At 48.4% G+C, this 15,646-nt stretch overlaps 1 protein-coding gene across 1 annotated transcript in view; it reads left to right on the forward strand.

Annotated features, from left to right (window-relative positions):
- The first annotated feature begins 2,970 nt into the window (after nucleotides 1–2,970).
- ELOVL6 (ELOVL fatty acid elongase 6) overlaps nucleotides 2,971–15,646 on the forward strand; it is a 75,752-nt gene continuing 63,076 nt past the window's right edge. The window contains exon 1 of the mRNA XM_086464425.1: nucleotides 2,971–3,059. Within this exon, the coding sequence (XP_086320551.1) occupies nucleotides 2,971–3,059 (89 nt within the window). The remainder of the gene's footprint in view (nucleotides 3,060–15,646) is intronic.

Genomic DNA, 15,646 nt, shown 5'->3' on the forward strand with positions numbered 1-15,646 from the left:
CTTTGGTATTAATTTGCAGATAGACACGTGCCAGGGGGAATTTTCAGATAGCCCCCGTGAGACCAGAGGAGGAAGGGAAGAAGGATTCATTGCAGATTGTTTAACCGATATAGAAGTCTGAGCTATAGAAAACCTGGAGAAGTCCCTGATGAGCTTTTGAAACTCATAGGAATGCCAGTAGGGTTTAGCGTTTCAAGGCTGTTACTATATTTCCTGAAACAGTTACAGCTGATTTTCAAGCATTGCTGGGATTTAACTTCTACGTGATACTCCTGAACGAGCGCTGAACGCCACACGGATGCTTTGCAAGTCTGGACGGCGGCTGAGCTCCCAAGGTAGGTATTTCCCGGCAGAAACCCTGGGAGCAATAGCCAACCTCATCTGAAGGCCCATGGCCACCCTAACCCTAGAGGAGCCCTTGTTATAGCATTTTGTAACCTTCAGCCTCATCCTGTGCACCTCGCCAGCTCTGGCACCGACATTAGGAAGCCACCAGTGTAAGGAAGCAGTTCTCAGACCTTCTGGCTAATCTGCCACTTCAGGGTTCTGAACAACTCTTTTCTGGGGGAAAGAAACTCTCAGACCATAAACTTCATCCCACCAGATACTCATGAAATAATCAGGTGGGATAAGCCATTAAGCCATCCAGCTTTCTAATCCAAAATAGTTTGGAGTTGCAGAAAAAGAGATATTGATTTTTTTTTTTCACCGAAAATTACAATTTCTGGCAACTGGCTCTCTGTAACAACTCCACTTTTAAGACAGAAAAAAATATTTTGCATGGGAGTAAGTGTATCAGACACACAAATATTATCTCAAAATTTGGGTCCAGATTTCCTTGTTTGTTTCCTAGTAATTTTCAACTAAACAGCATTGACATACACCAACGTTTGTTGTATTACATGTTAATTTCTACACATCTCTGTATTAAAGATATTGTTCAGATGGATGAGCAGTTATCACCTGAAGCCTTTAATGGAGCAAGCTCTGGCATCGCCAGGAGATATTTCAGCTGGAGGTGGCACACCCAAGTATGATCCTACAGGAAGCGCATCCCGCAGAGCAGCAGGGGATGCAGGCCGTGGGGCAGCATTTATCCTTCAGCATGATGGCAAGGAGCAGTCCTGCAGCTCAGAGCCCAAGCATTGCAGCTGCAAGGAGCCCTTCACCCCATGCTTCATCCAGCCACAGAGTCATCTGTGGCTCCACTGGAGATTTCTCTATCCACCTTCCCCCACCTGCCTTCGGGTCCCCATCCACTGAATCTGCCTGCTGGTGGAGATTTGGGAGACTAACACACACCTTTCAGGGGCAGATCTTTTGCAGCAGGAGCGCAAATGAAGTCAGCTTTGCCCAAACATTGCTCCGCCAGCCAGTTCAGTGGCCACAGAAAGCTGATGCAAAGCAGTTTTGAAAACCCTTGCAGCTCTCTGAACTTCTCCATCTAGAAAGCAATGCTAGGACTGTTTCCCTTCCCCTTCGTCTCATCTATACAGACAGTAATCTCTTTGAGAAAGGGACTACGGGACCTTGGTCTGTTGAGGGCCTCTGGGTACAACGGTAATTAATAATTTAGCACCACCTTGCAGTTTCAGTGTGAAGTTTGGTGTTTTGCTTAAACTCCCCAGTCAGATGATGCTGTAAGACACCCAGCCCTCACTGGGAAAAAAGAAAAATTCTAATTGTCAGGGAAAAAAAAAAAAGAGAAAAGCTAAAAACCGTCACTCGGAAGAGCATAATAGTCAAAATGCAAGCGGAAGCATCAGGCTGGTTAGCTGTTGATGTTCCACAACTTGAGGACTCTCATTTTTTCTCTCAGTGCTTGGTTTAATGACATTAAGCACTTCCATGTCAACGACAACTGAAACCCATGACAGTTAAGAGCACGCTGACTTGTGCCGGATCTGCTCACTTAGGGCTGACTTTCTTGACATGAAATCTGTTCTCCTCCTGCCTTCAGGCTGCAAGCTCAGTGGGGGCTGGGACCACTATTTTAGCCCAGCTCATACTGTAAACCACGTCCAGGGTGCTGCCGGAGCCGGAGGAACTCAGCTGGAGACATCAGCATGTGGCAGATGAGACGGGAAGGTAAAATTAAGGATCCATACACACCATGTGCCCCAGCTGCGAGAGGAGCTCAGCAGGTGACAGTTACACTCGGAGGCTCTGCCTCATGCTCCACCAGCCCCATCCCCACCGTAACATCCAAAAGTGCGTCTGTTCACGGCGGGGAGCCTGGGGCTGCCTGTCTGCAGGACAGTGCCCGCCGCATGGGGATACCCAGCTGTAGACCCGCGCCCCTGCAGCCCGCCAGGCCTGGCCGGGCCGTGGGGGCTGAGGGACCCCCGCGGGGTGGTGGCAGTCACCGCAGGTGCGCATTGAATTGAAATGCAAAAAGGACGAGGAGGGAAGGGGGGGCGGGTTTTGAGGGAGGTGTATGCGTTTGCTTTTCAGGCTAAACCTCGCTTGTACTGCTTCGTTTCCCGGGTGGCCGGGGAGGGCGCGCAGGGCGTTGCGGTAGCGCTTCACCACAGGGGTGGGGGCTTCCTATTTTTGTGGCTATTTTTGGCGGCCTGGGGGGTGGGGGTGGGGGGGTTTGTCCTCCGTGCCAGGCCGGAGCGCAGCGCCGGTGCCGAGCGGCGCCGTCCGCCGGGGAGCGGCGGAGGGTAAGCGAGGGGCGGCGGCGGGGGGCGGGTGTCCCGGGCGGCGGTGGCGGCGGCGGCGGGCGGGCACTAAGACCGCGCCGCCCCCGGGCGCTGCGCGGCGGCCGCAGAAGAGGAGGAGACCGGCGGGCCCGGGAGGAGAGGCGCGGAGGGGAGCGGAGCTATGATAAACCCGGGGTACCGCTGAGGCGGGGCGGGCCAGGCCAGAGGCGGGGGCTCTCCGGCGGCGGGCGCGCAGGGGCCCGGCTCCCGAGGCGGCGGCAGGCAGCATTTCGGCGCGGGGAGCGGCTCCGCAGCCACTGGGCCAATGAACATGTCAGTGTTGACTTTGCAGGAATACGAATTCGAGAAGCAGTTCAACGAGCATGCGGCCATCCAGTGGATGCAGGAGAACTGGTGAGTGCCGCCCCCGGGGCCCCGTCGGCCGCCCGCCCGCATCGCCGGGGAGGCGCTGAGCCCATCCGGGTGCGCGGTGCGGTGCAGATCGCCGCCGCCGTGCGCGGGCACACGGGCGCTGCTGCCGGCGCTACCTGCGCTCCCGGGCGGCGGCCGCCCCGCCGCCTCCCCGCCGGGCTACGCAAGGCCGGGGCATCCCGCCGGTGGCGCGGCGCGGTGCGGGCCCCGATCCCCGCCGCCGCCGCTCCCTCCCGCCGTGCCCCGGCCCTCCGGCTGGCCCGGCGGCGCAGAGCCGCACACGTGCCCCGGCTCTGCCCTCGGCCTCCGCTGCCTCCATCCCTGCCCGTCCCTCCCGCTTCCCTGCCGATAAAACAAGTTGCGCCTGTGGCCCCTATTCCTCCCCCCTCCCCTCCCCCAGCTCCTCATAAAACTTCATTTGCAGCCATGCGGCTATTAACTTTCCCGGCGTGTGCGTGCGGCCGGGGAGCCGGGGCGAGCCGAGCCGCGGCGGGATCCGCCGTGCCGGGGGGCTGCGCAGAGACCCGGCGGGGCTTCCCGGGTGGCGGCAAGACAGAGCCTCCCGGATACGCACACGGACACACGCCCGCACGCAGCCCTGCCCGCCGAAGGGGAGCGCTGTGCCGGTTGCCTGCTCGCTGCCCCGCACCGCCCCCGGGGCATCCCCGGGCCTCGGCCGGCAGCGTGGAGGCAGGGGTGGAGGGGGCGCCTCAGCTGCCCCTGCACCCTCTTGCGGGGTCCCCCGGGTAGCCCTCGGGGGTAGGATCCCCCTCTCCATCGCACCTGCCCACACCTTTCTCCCAGTCCTCGTCCTGGCTTCGTCCACCTGCACAGGCCTTGTGTGCACACCTTGCCCTCGCTGCTGCACCGTCCCCGGCCACCCTCACCTGGTTGCCCAGTCTTGTCCTTTCTGCTGCTCCCGTGGTCTCTCCCCAGCGTGCCCCTGACTTTCCCATTGCCCGCATGTCACCCCTCGGCAGTGCCGCCAGCCCTTTCGGGCTCCCTCATCCACATGTCTTCTGAGTGAGGACCTTCCCCATGCCACCCTCATGTGATGATGGCAGGATAGGACTGTCTCTGGGTCCAAGCTTTGGAGTCTACATTTGCAAGGCAGAATGGTCCCAGATCCTAGGTGGATCTCAGCCAGGGACTTGGTAGAATCCTCCAGTGACTTGTCTGAAGACTTTTAAGGGCAGTGTAACGTTCTGCTGCAGGTGAGCTCATTGGCTCTTGTGGGGTGCCTAGTGTCACTCATGTTTCAGGATATAGGTATTCTTGGGCTGGGAGTGTTGGATTCTTCCCATGTTCCAGAAGAAAATTGGCATCAGAATAGGACAAACTGGTGAAAGAAGGTGGAGGGGGTGAAACCTGAGTGTATGTAATAGCCAAATAGCCCAGGAGGGATGCAGTTTAGCTGAAAGAACATGACTAAAAACCAGGACTCCTGCATCTTCTTCTTGGCTTTCCTTCACTTCATGACATGACCTTGGGAACATTACATAACCTCTTCTAAGGCCTCAGTTTCCCCAGCAGGGAAAGACTGGGTGGGGGGCTAATAATGCTGAAATGCCCTCATGAGGTGCTTTAATCACTTAGGTAGCATTTGCCAAGTGCCTTGAAGATGTCACGTACTATGTAAATGCTAAGCAGTGTTATTAAAGTCTCCCTGGCAATCTCATGTGCTGCAGAGGTCGCCAGCTGGGACTCCCGTAACGTCAGGCTCCCACTTCCCAGGTTCAAAGCCGGAGACCATCAGTTTTACGCTGCTGCTGTACAGATAAAGGGACATGGTGATCCACACGCACATGCTTTTCGGTCTAGTTTTGCCTTCTCTAAGGGAGCTGATGAATTAATAGCTTTGATTCACATGAAAGTAAAGGAGAGTGATCTGCCTGTGGCCTGGGAACGTTTCTGGAAATGAAACGGAGCTGTGCCTTCTGATGTCTCTGTCATGGCAGGCTTTTCCTGAGAATGCTGCTGAAGACTCTTCCAAGTTTCAGGTTAAATTGTGCGTTTTTATCTTCAGGAAATTTGCTTGCTTAGTGAAACAAGCCCTGTTCCAGCACTTGAATTTTGCCAGGGAGCTTGACTGGTAAAATACAGCAGCTAAGGGCCTTACAAGGCGGCTTTTCCACTTCCTATCAGGGTGACACGGTAAGTTTGCTTATGCAGACATCAATGCCAGTACATGGCTTCTTGACTCTGTAGGCATAGCCTTAATGTACACATCATTAACGTAAGAGCATCCTAAGATGAGGTTGTTAGGTAGTAGTTTGTGGGGATAAACACAGTTGTCTGTTGTTTGGGCAGAAAGATGGACTAAGTGGAGTTGCTTCAGGAAAGACTGTGACAAGATTTTATGGTGTAAACACTACTTAAATTAGGATGCAATACTATTACAATGCCTAACATGGCAGTAAACAAGTTCTATAGGTGTGGCATTTGTTATTTTGCTCTGTCTCAGAAATATTTCTTGATACCTTACAAGGCCAAGAAAAAAAAGGCTGTAGGGTGTTAGCAGGGATGAAGTGGCTCTACCGAGTTGACTCTGTCTTTTGGATTTTGACAAGCGTTGTTGGAATCTGACTAGGTCGCATATGAAGATGTAGCCCAGTTTGAGGAAGGACACGAATCCCTTTACGTACCCTCTGGGTTCTGAGCTGGGTAAAGCACTGACAAGCCCTTTTAATTATAACTGCATAAGACTAAAGCTGGAAAAGCTTGTACACAGAGTGTAGGGGGTAGTGGCATGCCCCTAGGTACTGGTATAGTTGGTCTGGATGGATCACAGTGCAAGGAATGAAGTGGCTGCTTCTGTTCACCCAAGGCCCGCCCCTCCTTTGCCTCTGTCCTCTGAGCCTGCTCCAAGCTCCATGGCTCCCTGGGCCAAGTGCATGTCCTCTGCACTCACGAGTCGCTGGCACCCAGGCTTTCTTCAGCACATCCCCATCCTAGGGTTTGTTTCCTCACTGCCATCTGCCCCTGGAAATCATCCCTCTGTGGCTGGCATGAATGGAGCCCATTTGATGGCAAATTGGCCTAATGGCAGTGAATGGGGTCCTCCTTGCTTCCTTCCAGATGTTCTAGCTTCACTTTAGGGAGGCCCCATCCTGCAATGTGCATCACGCTGGGACCTCTTTAGAGCCTGGGCCTAGATTAGCAGTGCTGTAAAGAGGCTACTGTTTTGACAGAGGAAAAATGGATAGTCTGTTCCCTGATACTTATAAGCTGGTGGGGTTTTGTGCCTCCCTGAATGCTTGGCTGTATGCATAACCATGCCCTTGTGGTATAGCCCCCAGACCGCCTCGTTCTCCTGCAGGGAGGAACGAGGAGCAGAGCGAGGTTGCAGGCTGGAAAGGCAGACCTGCAGCCTGCTGGTCTCTGAGGGTGGGAGCTGCCAGTTAGTCGTCTTACCTAAACAAGCAATGAGAGGTTTTCAGGAGGTTAAAGTACTACAGATCCATTTAGTCTTATGAAACTCTTTATGCTTTATGTTGTGGGAAAGCTGTTGTTGATGTATGTTTATGTACAGTGCCATCAGGTACCTTTTAATATGAGATACCATATTGCTTTAAGATAAGATACACTATCTTACTGTGCTTGGACCGTGGGAGGTTTGATTTCAGTATGATCAGGATTAAGTCAGATGTTTATTAAAATAATTGCTTAAAATGATTTTTCGAATCAAATTCTCCCAGCATCTCCTCCCAAACTTCTACAAAGGGGGAAGAGGGATGAAGTAAATAATCTGCAGAGGACTTTTTTTTTTTTTTCCCCTTAAAACTGCTGCATGAGAATTCATGCAGCATTCTAGTCCTTTATTTCTTGTGAATAAATACATTACTATTTTTGCAGAAAAATCGCAGTTCAGTCAGACGTACAGCCAAAAGGATTGCAGCGCTGAGGTCCTGATTCCCAGCCGCAGGCAGTGAGGTAGCAAAAACCAGCCGGTGCTTAGGAAAGCAAAAGTGGCAGAAATGCGTGGACGGAGCGGTGACCGCTGGGGTCCTTCTCCATCGTGCTGCAGAGCACCAGGTTCGGGCATCAGCACGAAGTGACAGTTGTTCCTGTTATAATTGTCTGGCCAATAATAATTATCTTCAGATGTCTGCTGACGAGGGGCTCACCAATGGGGAGGCAGGAGGCCTGTGCTGACTGCGCCGAGATTATCTGGGCGAGGTGACGTCACGCGAGGGCTTGCCTAAAATCACAGAAACTTTTCCTCTGCTGCTCCGCCGGCTGCTGCAGAGCTCCAGCCATCCCTGCCCCTAGCACCGCTGCCCTCCTGCTGGCTGCTGCCCTCACTCCTCTCTCTTTTGCCTCTCCCGGCTTTTGCCTCTCCCGGCTTTTGCCTCTCCCGGCTTTTGCCTCTCCCGGCTTTTGCCTCTCCTGGCTTTTGCCTCTCCCGTTTTTCTCCCTGAAATGCCAACGTTTAACTCTTGGCAGCCGGCAGCGTGCTTGCAGGTAGTAGTGGGAGCCGGGTTGGAGCAAAGGAAGATGAGGGGGATGCAAGCGGAGCTGGTTATTCCCCAAAGATGCTGGGGGGCTCTGCTGCGAAGCTGGCTGTTTTCATTAATGAGCTTTCAGTAGAGAGAAGCGTAGGGGCAGCTGAGCATTTTTTGGTTTTAAAGGGCTCTGGCAACTCAGACTCCACTCTGAAATTAACTTTGTGAACCTTAGATGAATATAAATGTTTGTGTATTTGAAAAAAACATCCTGGTGCAGGAAGTACTTTTTAACCGTTTATTACCAAAACTTTTATGTGGCGAGAGGCAGAAAGTGCAGCCAATGCTGAGAGAAATTTGCCCTTTGGTGTGATTCTCTTTCCAGTCAAAACTGGAGATAGATGTGGCAGAGCAGAGGGTCAGCTAATTTGGATTTGAAAATACACTTGCCTTTTAATAATTCATACAAGCACCATCGTCCTAGGCAGGTTTGTTTCCTAAATGCAGAACAAGCTTCCCTCATCCACTTCAGCTGTGCTTACCTCATGCAGAAATCAAGAGTGAGAGGCTGTGCGTGGATCTCTCCAGGCATACGTGCGTGGCAGCCAAAAACTGATGTAAATGACTTTTTTTTTTTTTTTTTTTCCTTCTCCTTAGCTCGTGCTAAATGCCAGTGAAGGATGTGGAGGGGACGCTGCAGTCACCCTGTCCTTCTCTCCGTGCTGTGGCAAGGACTCAAAGGGAAGATGTATGAATTTGTCTTACCACAGAGAGACTGTTTTACTTGAGCAAAATTCAGTCAGCCCAAGAATTTAGCCTACCTCCACATTTCATCCCCCAGAGGGGTTTTTTGCTGCACTCTTGTGCAAATTTGCCATAAAGCTGACAGGGCCGCCAGCGCACAGCAGCTTTGGTACTGCAGAGGTTAGAGGATACCCACTGCTTTGCCTTTCTGAGGAAAAGGCCAGTGTACTGGAGTATCACAGAGTTTTGGCTCCTTGGAAATATGGGGATGGAGTCTATGGGGAATAACAGTACATGTTCTTTCAGAGTTCAGGTATTTTCTGTATGTGTGTGCGTTTGGGGGAAAAAAAAAAAAAAAGAAAAAAAAAAGAAAAAAGAAAAAGATCGTGGCACAAAAATGTCATCCTGAAGATAAATACATTGGTATCTTCTGGATTCAGCCTACTGCTGAAACATAGGCGTTGGCTTTTTGCTTACTCTGTCCCTGGAGTATGAACACGTCTCTCATCATGTTGCTTCATTAATTTTTAAGCCTCTGAGAGTGAAGACATCTCTTCTATTTTGTGAAGCACCATGTCGTTGTGGGAATAATAAAGTTGTAAGAATGGAGCAAGAAGTAATTTAGGAGCTTGCCATCATTTTCAAAAGTGAATATGGACATTCAAGAGCATTTTTGTTTGGGAAGAGATGTAGGATGCTGACTTATTTTGGCACTCTTGAAAAAGTAGCTCATATCCTTAATTAGGCATAAGTTTTGAAAGCAGAGGGGTGTGTTTCTGCAGGCACAGGCTGAGTAGCAAGTGGTGGCATGAACCCCTGGAGCCAGGGTGCTTTTTGTAGTTGGGCACAGGAGCAACAGGAAGAAGCTGTTTTCACCTGGGATTGGGGTGCAGAGTGCCCAGCTAGCTCCTTCCTCCTCTAAACCACCTGGCCATGTTGAATTACAGGAAATTTTTCTCTTGGAAAGAGGTACTTTCGCCTCTGTGGCTATTTCTGCTAGTTTTTGGACACAGGCATCCGTGCAGAGACAGGTAGACAGACCTTTGTAATCCACTGGTTAAATCCATGTGGAATCAGTGGGAGGAGATGCCCTGCACACTGGTCCAGCTTTCCAGTCTTGCCAGGCTGTAACTTCACAAGGATGTGGTGGTAGGGCTGTTACATGGTAGTTAGTGTCTCTACTTGGTTAGTCCTGGCAAAAGTGCAACCTGAAATCAACTTCCATCACCTCTTCTGCATGCCGGATGAAGGCAGCCTGAGCGCAAAGTGCATCTTTGGCCAAGGTCATTGCCCCACGTCGAGAAGACAGCGGTTTGTATGACGGCACATGAGTTGCTGTTGGCTGTTCTGCTGTCAGGTTGCACGTGCTTCTGGGCGTTGTAGCAGCGTTTCTTTCCTGGTTGCCTATTTTTAATCATAACTTGATGACGAGCCGCTGTTATTTAGATTGGCGCATTTTTTCTTCCTGTTTGTTTTTCTGAGGCGGACATAGCATATGCATGACCCTTCCAACCTAGAAATCTTTATAAAATGTCTTTTTTAAAAGCAGTGAATAAAATTTATGCGGGGGCAGCTTCCATATTCTCCTCCTTTGTCAAATGAGTGCAGTCTGGTTGTCTGTAATCTAGTAAGAGAAGCACTGTAGCCAGGCTGCAATAGTTTGTTAGATCCTGGTCTTTTAATGAGCTCCGTGCTGGTAGATGTTGTGTTTTAATGGGGCTCAGGGTAAGCAGGAGACCACTGCATGTACCGCATTGTGTGACTAGGGGTCTCAGTTACTCCATTTTCTGCAACACCTAACATAACTGGCCTTTTCCCTGACTCCCCTGCTGAAAACACAGTGAGCATTCATGTCCAGTACCTCTACTGCTCCTTAAAAAGTCAAACGTGGGCACGTTCCTGTTGGTCTCAGCAGAGAAAGGTCTGGCTGAGTACTTAACTCGCAAATTTATGCGCTGCGTTTGCCGTCAGTCTCTTCTCCACAGCCATCTACAGCGGTACTGGGAATAAAAGGATGTTTTGTACTTTTTTCTTCCTTTATCATTGTGCAGTCTCTTGTTCCAGAGTCTATCCCAAGCCCTTTTTCAGCTGACTTTGATCTGCTGACTCTTAGCGATATATAGAGAGATAAAAAGGGGGGAAAATTTGTAAGGGAAAGGCTGTAGAATTTCTGTCTTCATGACTGTGTCGGCACTGGCAGGCTGGTACCCTTGGTGTGTTGGGGGTCCAGGGAGCAGGGACAGATTGATGTGGAATGCAGAGATGCAGAGACTCTTCTCTGCAAAAGTGTTACCAGTACAGAGCTGGAGACATTGGAGGGTACAGAGCTGAGGTGTCTTTTTTTTTTTTTTTTTTTTTTTTTTGCTTCGATGGTAAACTTTTATTAGGGTTTATGAAGCTTTGCACAGCTTTGAGAGTGACTTTTGTAGTACAGCATCCACTGGGACTGCACAAGGCAAGATGACCCAAGATGCTTTTTGGAAAGCTTAATCAAGAGAGAGTTTAGATTCTTTTTCTTTTGATGGAAATGGGCAGAGGTTAAAACATATTATTATTTTAAAATGTGAATTAGCATTGGCTAAAATGAAAATAAACTTTTCACTGACTCGGACTATATGAACATGTGAGCTATTTGTGTAACCACGTTACTTGCATACAGCTACCCAGTGCTTTTTTTCTTACCAACTGTTTTGTCAGCCCACTTGAGCCTTGTCCCAGGTTTGGGTAGAAGGGTTTTGCATTTGCTCTATCTGCACAGTGCCTAGCACAGTGGTGCCCCATCCCTGACCAAAGTGTCCCAAGCTGCTGCTACTACAAACCATGCTGCTCCTGTTTGTGTCACAGCGTCACATCCCCTGGGGCTGGGTTGGCTGGGGGAGGCCGGTGCAGCCTGGTGGGGTACTCTGCAGGGACACGCAGGTTAGCGTGAGGCAAGCTGGCAGCAGAACAGGAAACAGCGGGGCTGTGATTGCACCCAGGCTAATTCAAGGAGAAAATTGTATCGCTTTGTGTGCAGGGTTTGCCAATGTGGTGGTTATTGCTTTCAGATCCAAAGTAGCAACACTACCTGTCAATGGTTTACCTCATGCTGGGGGGGTTGGGGCTGTGCAGAGTATACATAGTGGTTTATGCACTACATGGCATGCAGGGAAATGATGAGCAATACGTCTCTGAGGGCATGGGGAGCCTGACTTCAAACTGAATGCTGCCATAGCCACCTTGTACAAGTCAGGTGTCAGTCAGTCAGGCGCAGTTCTTTTTGGAAAGTGCCTGATTCCCACAATTTCAATGGAAATCGGGGACCTGTATTGTTTCTGAAAACTGCTCTTTGTGCCTCAGTTCCTCAGCTGTAAAATGGGGAACAATTCCTTTCTGGGGATAGTCAAAGTTGTTTTTTTACCATGTCACAAAGGTGATCCTGAGGTGGTAAGACCCGTATGAGTAACTACATTAAAACAAAGCATAGTGGTCTTACAGTATTACTATGCAGCTTTACACTTGTACTAGCACTGATGAACACTTTATTCTTGCCAAGGATGTGGGACAAAGTTTGTCTCCTTCATTGTGGTAACTGAGAAGAGCTGCTGTAATTATCAGAGGCAAGGCAGTTTATTGTTGGTGTAATGCAATTAAACTGCAAAAGTCCAGACCATTCTTAATTGCACATTTATGGAAGGAACTGTCCTTCCAAATAGTCCAATAAAACTTCAGACTATTCAACATATTCTGATGATAATTTTTAAATAGCATTCTAAAAATTTGTTGGTAGTTAGTTTCAACATATGAAGCATGCAAACTGAGTGAAAAATGAATTTGACATCATCCATGATTATGAGCTCCTCAAATTGAATGCGTTGGTTTTTATATCTGATGGCCTTAGTTACCCCTGGACATAAAACTTAAGCTTAGTCAAGAGCATTATTAAGGACAAATAGCTGCGCTGTATGCCTTGAGCCATCAGTAGTATAAATACACCTGGAAAGAGCAATCCCAGGGCCAAGTTCATCTCAGTAAAAACACTAGAATGATATTATTGATGGGTCTGATCTTCTGGCTAATAAAATTGTCTGGGGTTTTTTTTTTTCCTCTTCTTTTATTTTTTATTTAGAACCATTAAGAGGTACTTCAGATGATAGTAAAGTCCCCTAAGTATAAACAAAAGCAGGATGCCAAAGTTGTTGCACTGTCCCATTCAGATAGTGCGTTTATTAACACATGTTTAAAAAGTCTTTTTCCTTATGTAATTTTCCTTTTAGCTTTAATTGGGAATTTTCCATCTAGGTCTGCTGTTGTGCATCTGCTGAATGCAGGTCTTCTGTAAACACTAATAGGAATTTTGTGGTTTCCAAATCTCTAGGCAGCTGAAAGTCCCAGATTTTCTGCTTTTTTCTTCTCCCTGGAGGGGCTGGCTGTCGAACTCCTTTTCCACGTCTTTGCAGGTCACAACCAAGAGAGACATTGAATATTAGCAGGAAATTCTGTGGATGCCTTACATTTCAATTCTTTACTTCTTGTTTCTTCATCTGCCTTGGTTTGACAGCCAAGCAGGAAACTCCAAGCTGTTTTGTACACCGCAATGGTGTCCAGACTCTTGTCTTCATTAGCTGCCTGTGCTTTCACAAAGACTTTTGCTCTGTGGACATGGTAGCTCAGGGGCTGACGGCTGCCCTGGCCAACATTAGACCTCAGGGTCTTGTCATCAGGGGGGCTTGCTGGGTCCCCTCTCCTGGGTGCGGATGGGGACCCAGCCCTTGTGCGCGGGCATCTCCATGCTCATGGGCAACTGATCCAAACCCAGCAAAACTCACTGGTGATTTCACTATGTTTCCTAGGTAAAAGCTGAAGCTGTGAGGATGTACTAAGTATGAGAGTGCATAGCATTGACTGCAGACCCCTGATGAAACAGATTGTTTAACAGGTAGAAATATTTCAAGATGCATAATGTTGTCTTTACATTACTTTGGGAGGCCGTTGCCCCATTATGTTTTTTCATAAGGTGTTGCTGTTGGCCGCTGTCTGAAAGAAGATACTGACCAAGCTCAAGCCTTGATCTGACCTGATTGCTCCTCTGTGCTCAAATACCCCTTTTTGATCACATGCCTGATAAAGAAAATACTATTTTTGGTACCAGTCATGCCAGAACTGTCTGGAAGTGACATTCCCTCTTGCAATGGCTCTGTGTACACAAACCATCAGTTTATTTTGTTAAATCATTTATTTGTTGTTTCATAACTCAGTAAATACTGTGGAGTTAAATCCGTTATTTTTAAGTCTTACTTGGATTGGTAGTTCATGCTGAAAATGCCCAGCAATCTTACATACTGCAGCATTTCTGGGGGTCTGGTGCTAGGCGAGATTACCCCTGTGCAAGGCACTGTCCATGGATGCTATGAAAAACTCTGTCTTGTCCCTAACAGCTTGTGGGTTTAGTTTAAGACTAGCAGTACCCCAGGCAGACAAAACTCATTCTTATTTTTGAAAAGGTTTAGATAAATTATTGCTTGGCTTATGAGAGCCGGATCTGTGCCCCTACATTGCCACCGTCTGTGACGCAGTGGGGAGTTTTACATCTGTACTCGTGGAGGGACGACAGCTCCAGACAGCCAAACATCAGGGGTAAAAATAGTGTTGTAGCACTGAAAAGAATCCTCAGTTGATGTATCCTTGTTCACTGGCTTCTGAAATGTATTTTTTCATTTTTTAACAATTTGCCGTAAGCTTTGCAGCATTTTCCAAGAGCTCCCTTCCTACATCAGTGCTTACGTCATGGACAAATTTCAAAATTTAGTTTGAAAGATCGGATCAACATCAGGTGTTTCTATTGCAACACTTAGAGCCAGACTATCACAAGGCTGTCGTACCCAGGATGCTCACGCCTATTAGGAAATGAAAGAAAATGTTTTATTGAAAGAAACATTTTGAACACCTGGCCCTAGATGTTCATGAGAGGTGATCCTTCTGTAACGGTACCCCTGTATAAAGATGGTCGTTACAGTGCATGCCTTTCCCAGATTCCTCCACGTATGGCTTGTGATCCTGCTCAGGAGGTTTGCATGTCCAAGATCCTGGTATTTGATGATTACAGACACTTTATGTTAGTGTTCGCTCTTTCAGTCCTTTGAGCACCCTGCAGGCCTTGGTGATAGGATTTGTCTGTGCACACATAGACTCCTGCTACGTAAGGTGTCTGAGTCATCTCATCCTGAAATAGGGAGCTAAGAGAGATAAGTTGCGTCCTAAAACCGCTCCCTTGTCTGTACCAAACATAGAGAGACTCCAGGGAGCTAACTGGACCATAGTTATTTCCAACCATCCTTCTTCCTTTCTCCCGCAGCATGCATTTTCTTCTTTTTTCAGATAGCTATTTGATTTTTCCTTTTTATCAACCTTTCCCACTCCCTCTTTAATTTTCTGTGTATCTTTTTCCCATTTAGGAACAGTCAGGCTGGCAGCATGGGTGGCTAGGGAAGCCCTGTATGCTTGCATAGAACAGCCTGCGCAGTGGGAAAAGCTGGCATGTGTTTTGGTGCTGGGCTGATGGAGCTGGTCTGGTTCTGAGCTGTCTCCAGATGAACAGAGGAAGTACTATGTTGGGGTATTCCTGCTGCCACCTTCTGATGAAGTTGCTTGGTCCTTGGTTTCTGGACTAAAGCAATAACAAAAGAAGAGTGCTTGCTTGTAGCTTTCCTCAGCCCCAATCATATCGTGGTATAAAAGGACCTCCCTCTTAAAAGCTACTTTCCAGTCACTAGCTGGAAAAATCCTAAATAAAGTCTACAGTAAAACTTCTGTTGGCTTCAATGTAAGAGATTTAGTTCCTATACTTGTAGGTGTTGGCTAAATGTAATGTAGCATCTGGTATGTAAAATAATTGTGACAATTCACATATTTTGAAATGGTCATTACTGTAAATGGAATAATTGGAAAGGATGCTAGAAGAATATGAAGAGAAAAGAGATTGTGTCTATATTTAGGAAAAAAATACACACCAGGCTGATAATATGGGCAATCTAGAGATTAGAGAGAAATAGTAATTTAAGAGCTACCATAACTTTTTTCTGTGTCATGAATGTGCAGAGCTCCTGTGTGCTTTCTGTAGTAGCATGCCCTTGATCGAGAAGAAAAGTGGACTAGGATAACAAAAAAGGATCGGTTAGCATCTGTCATATGTCAGTGTTAAAGCTGGGAATGCAGATTTTGACCTCAGGCTTTCCAAATGCTCTTCTTGCCTTAGCAGTCCCTGTGACTTCAGCTGTTGTGTCATGGAGCATCTTCCCTAACGAAATGCTGGTGGCTTCAGGGGAGGCATGCATAGTATGTAAGATACTGAGAGTGGTCCTTCGGTTTACCTCGATGAACTGTGGTGAATACGGTGAGCAG

The sequence above is a fragment of the Leptosomus discolor genome, chromosome 4, assembly GCF_034619465.1.
Source record: "Leptosomus discolor isolate bLepDis1 chromosome 4, bLepDis1.hap2, whole genome shotgun sequence".
Taxonomy (NCBI): Eukaryota; Metazoa; Chordata; class Aves; order Leptosomiformes; family Leptosomidae; genus Leptosomus; species Leptosomus discolor.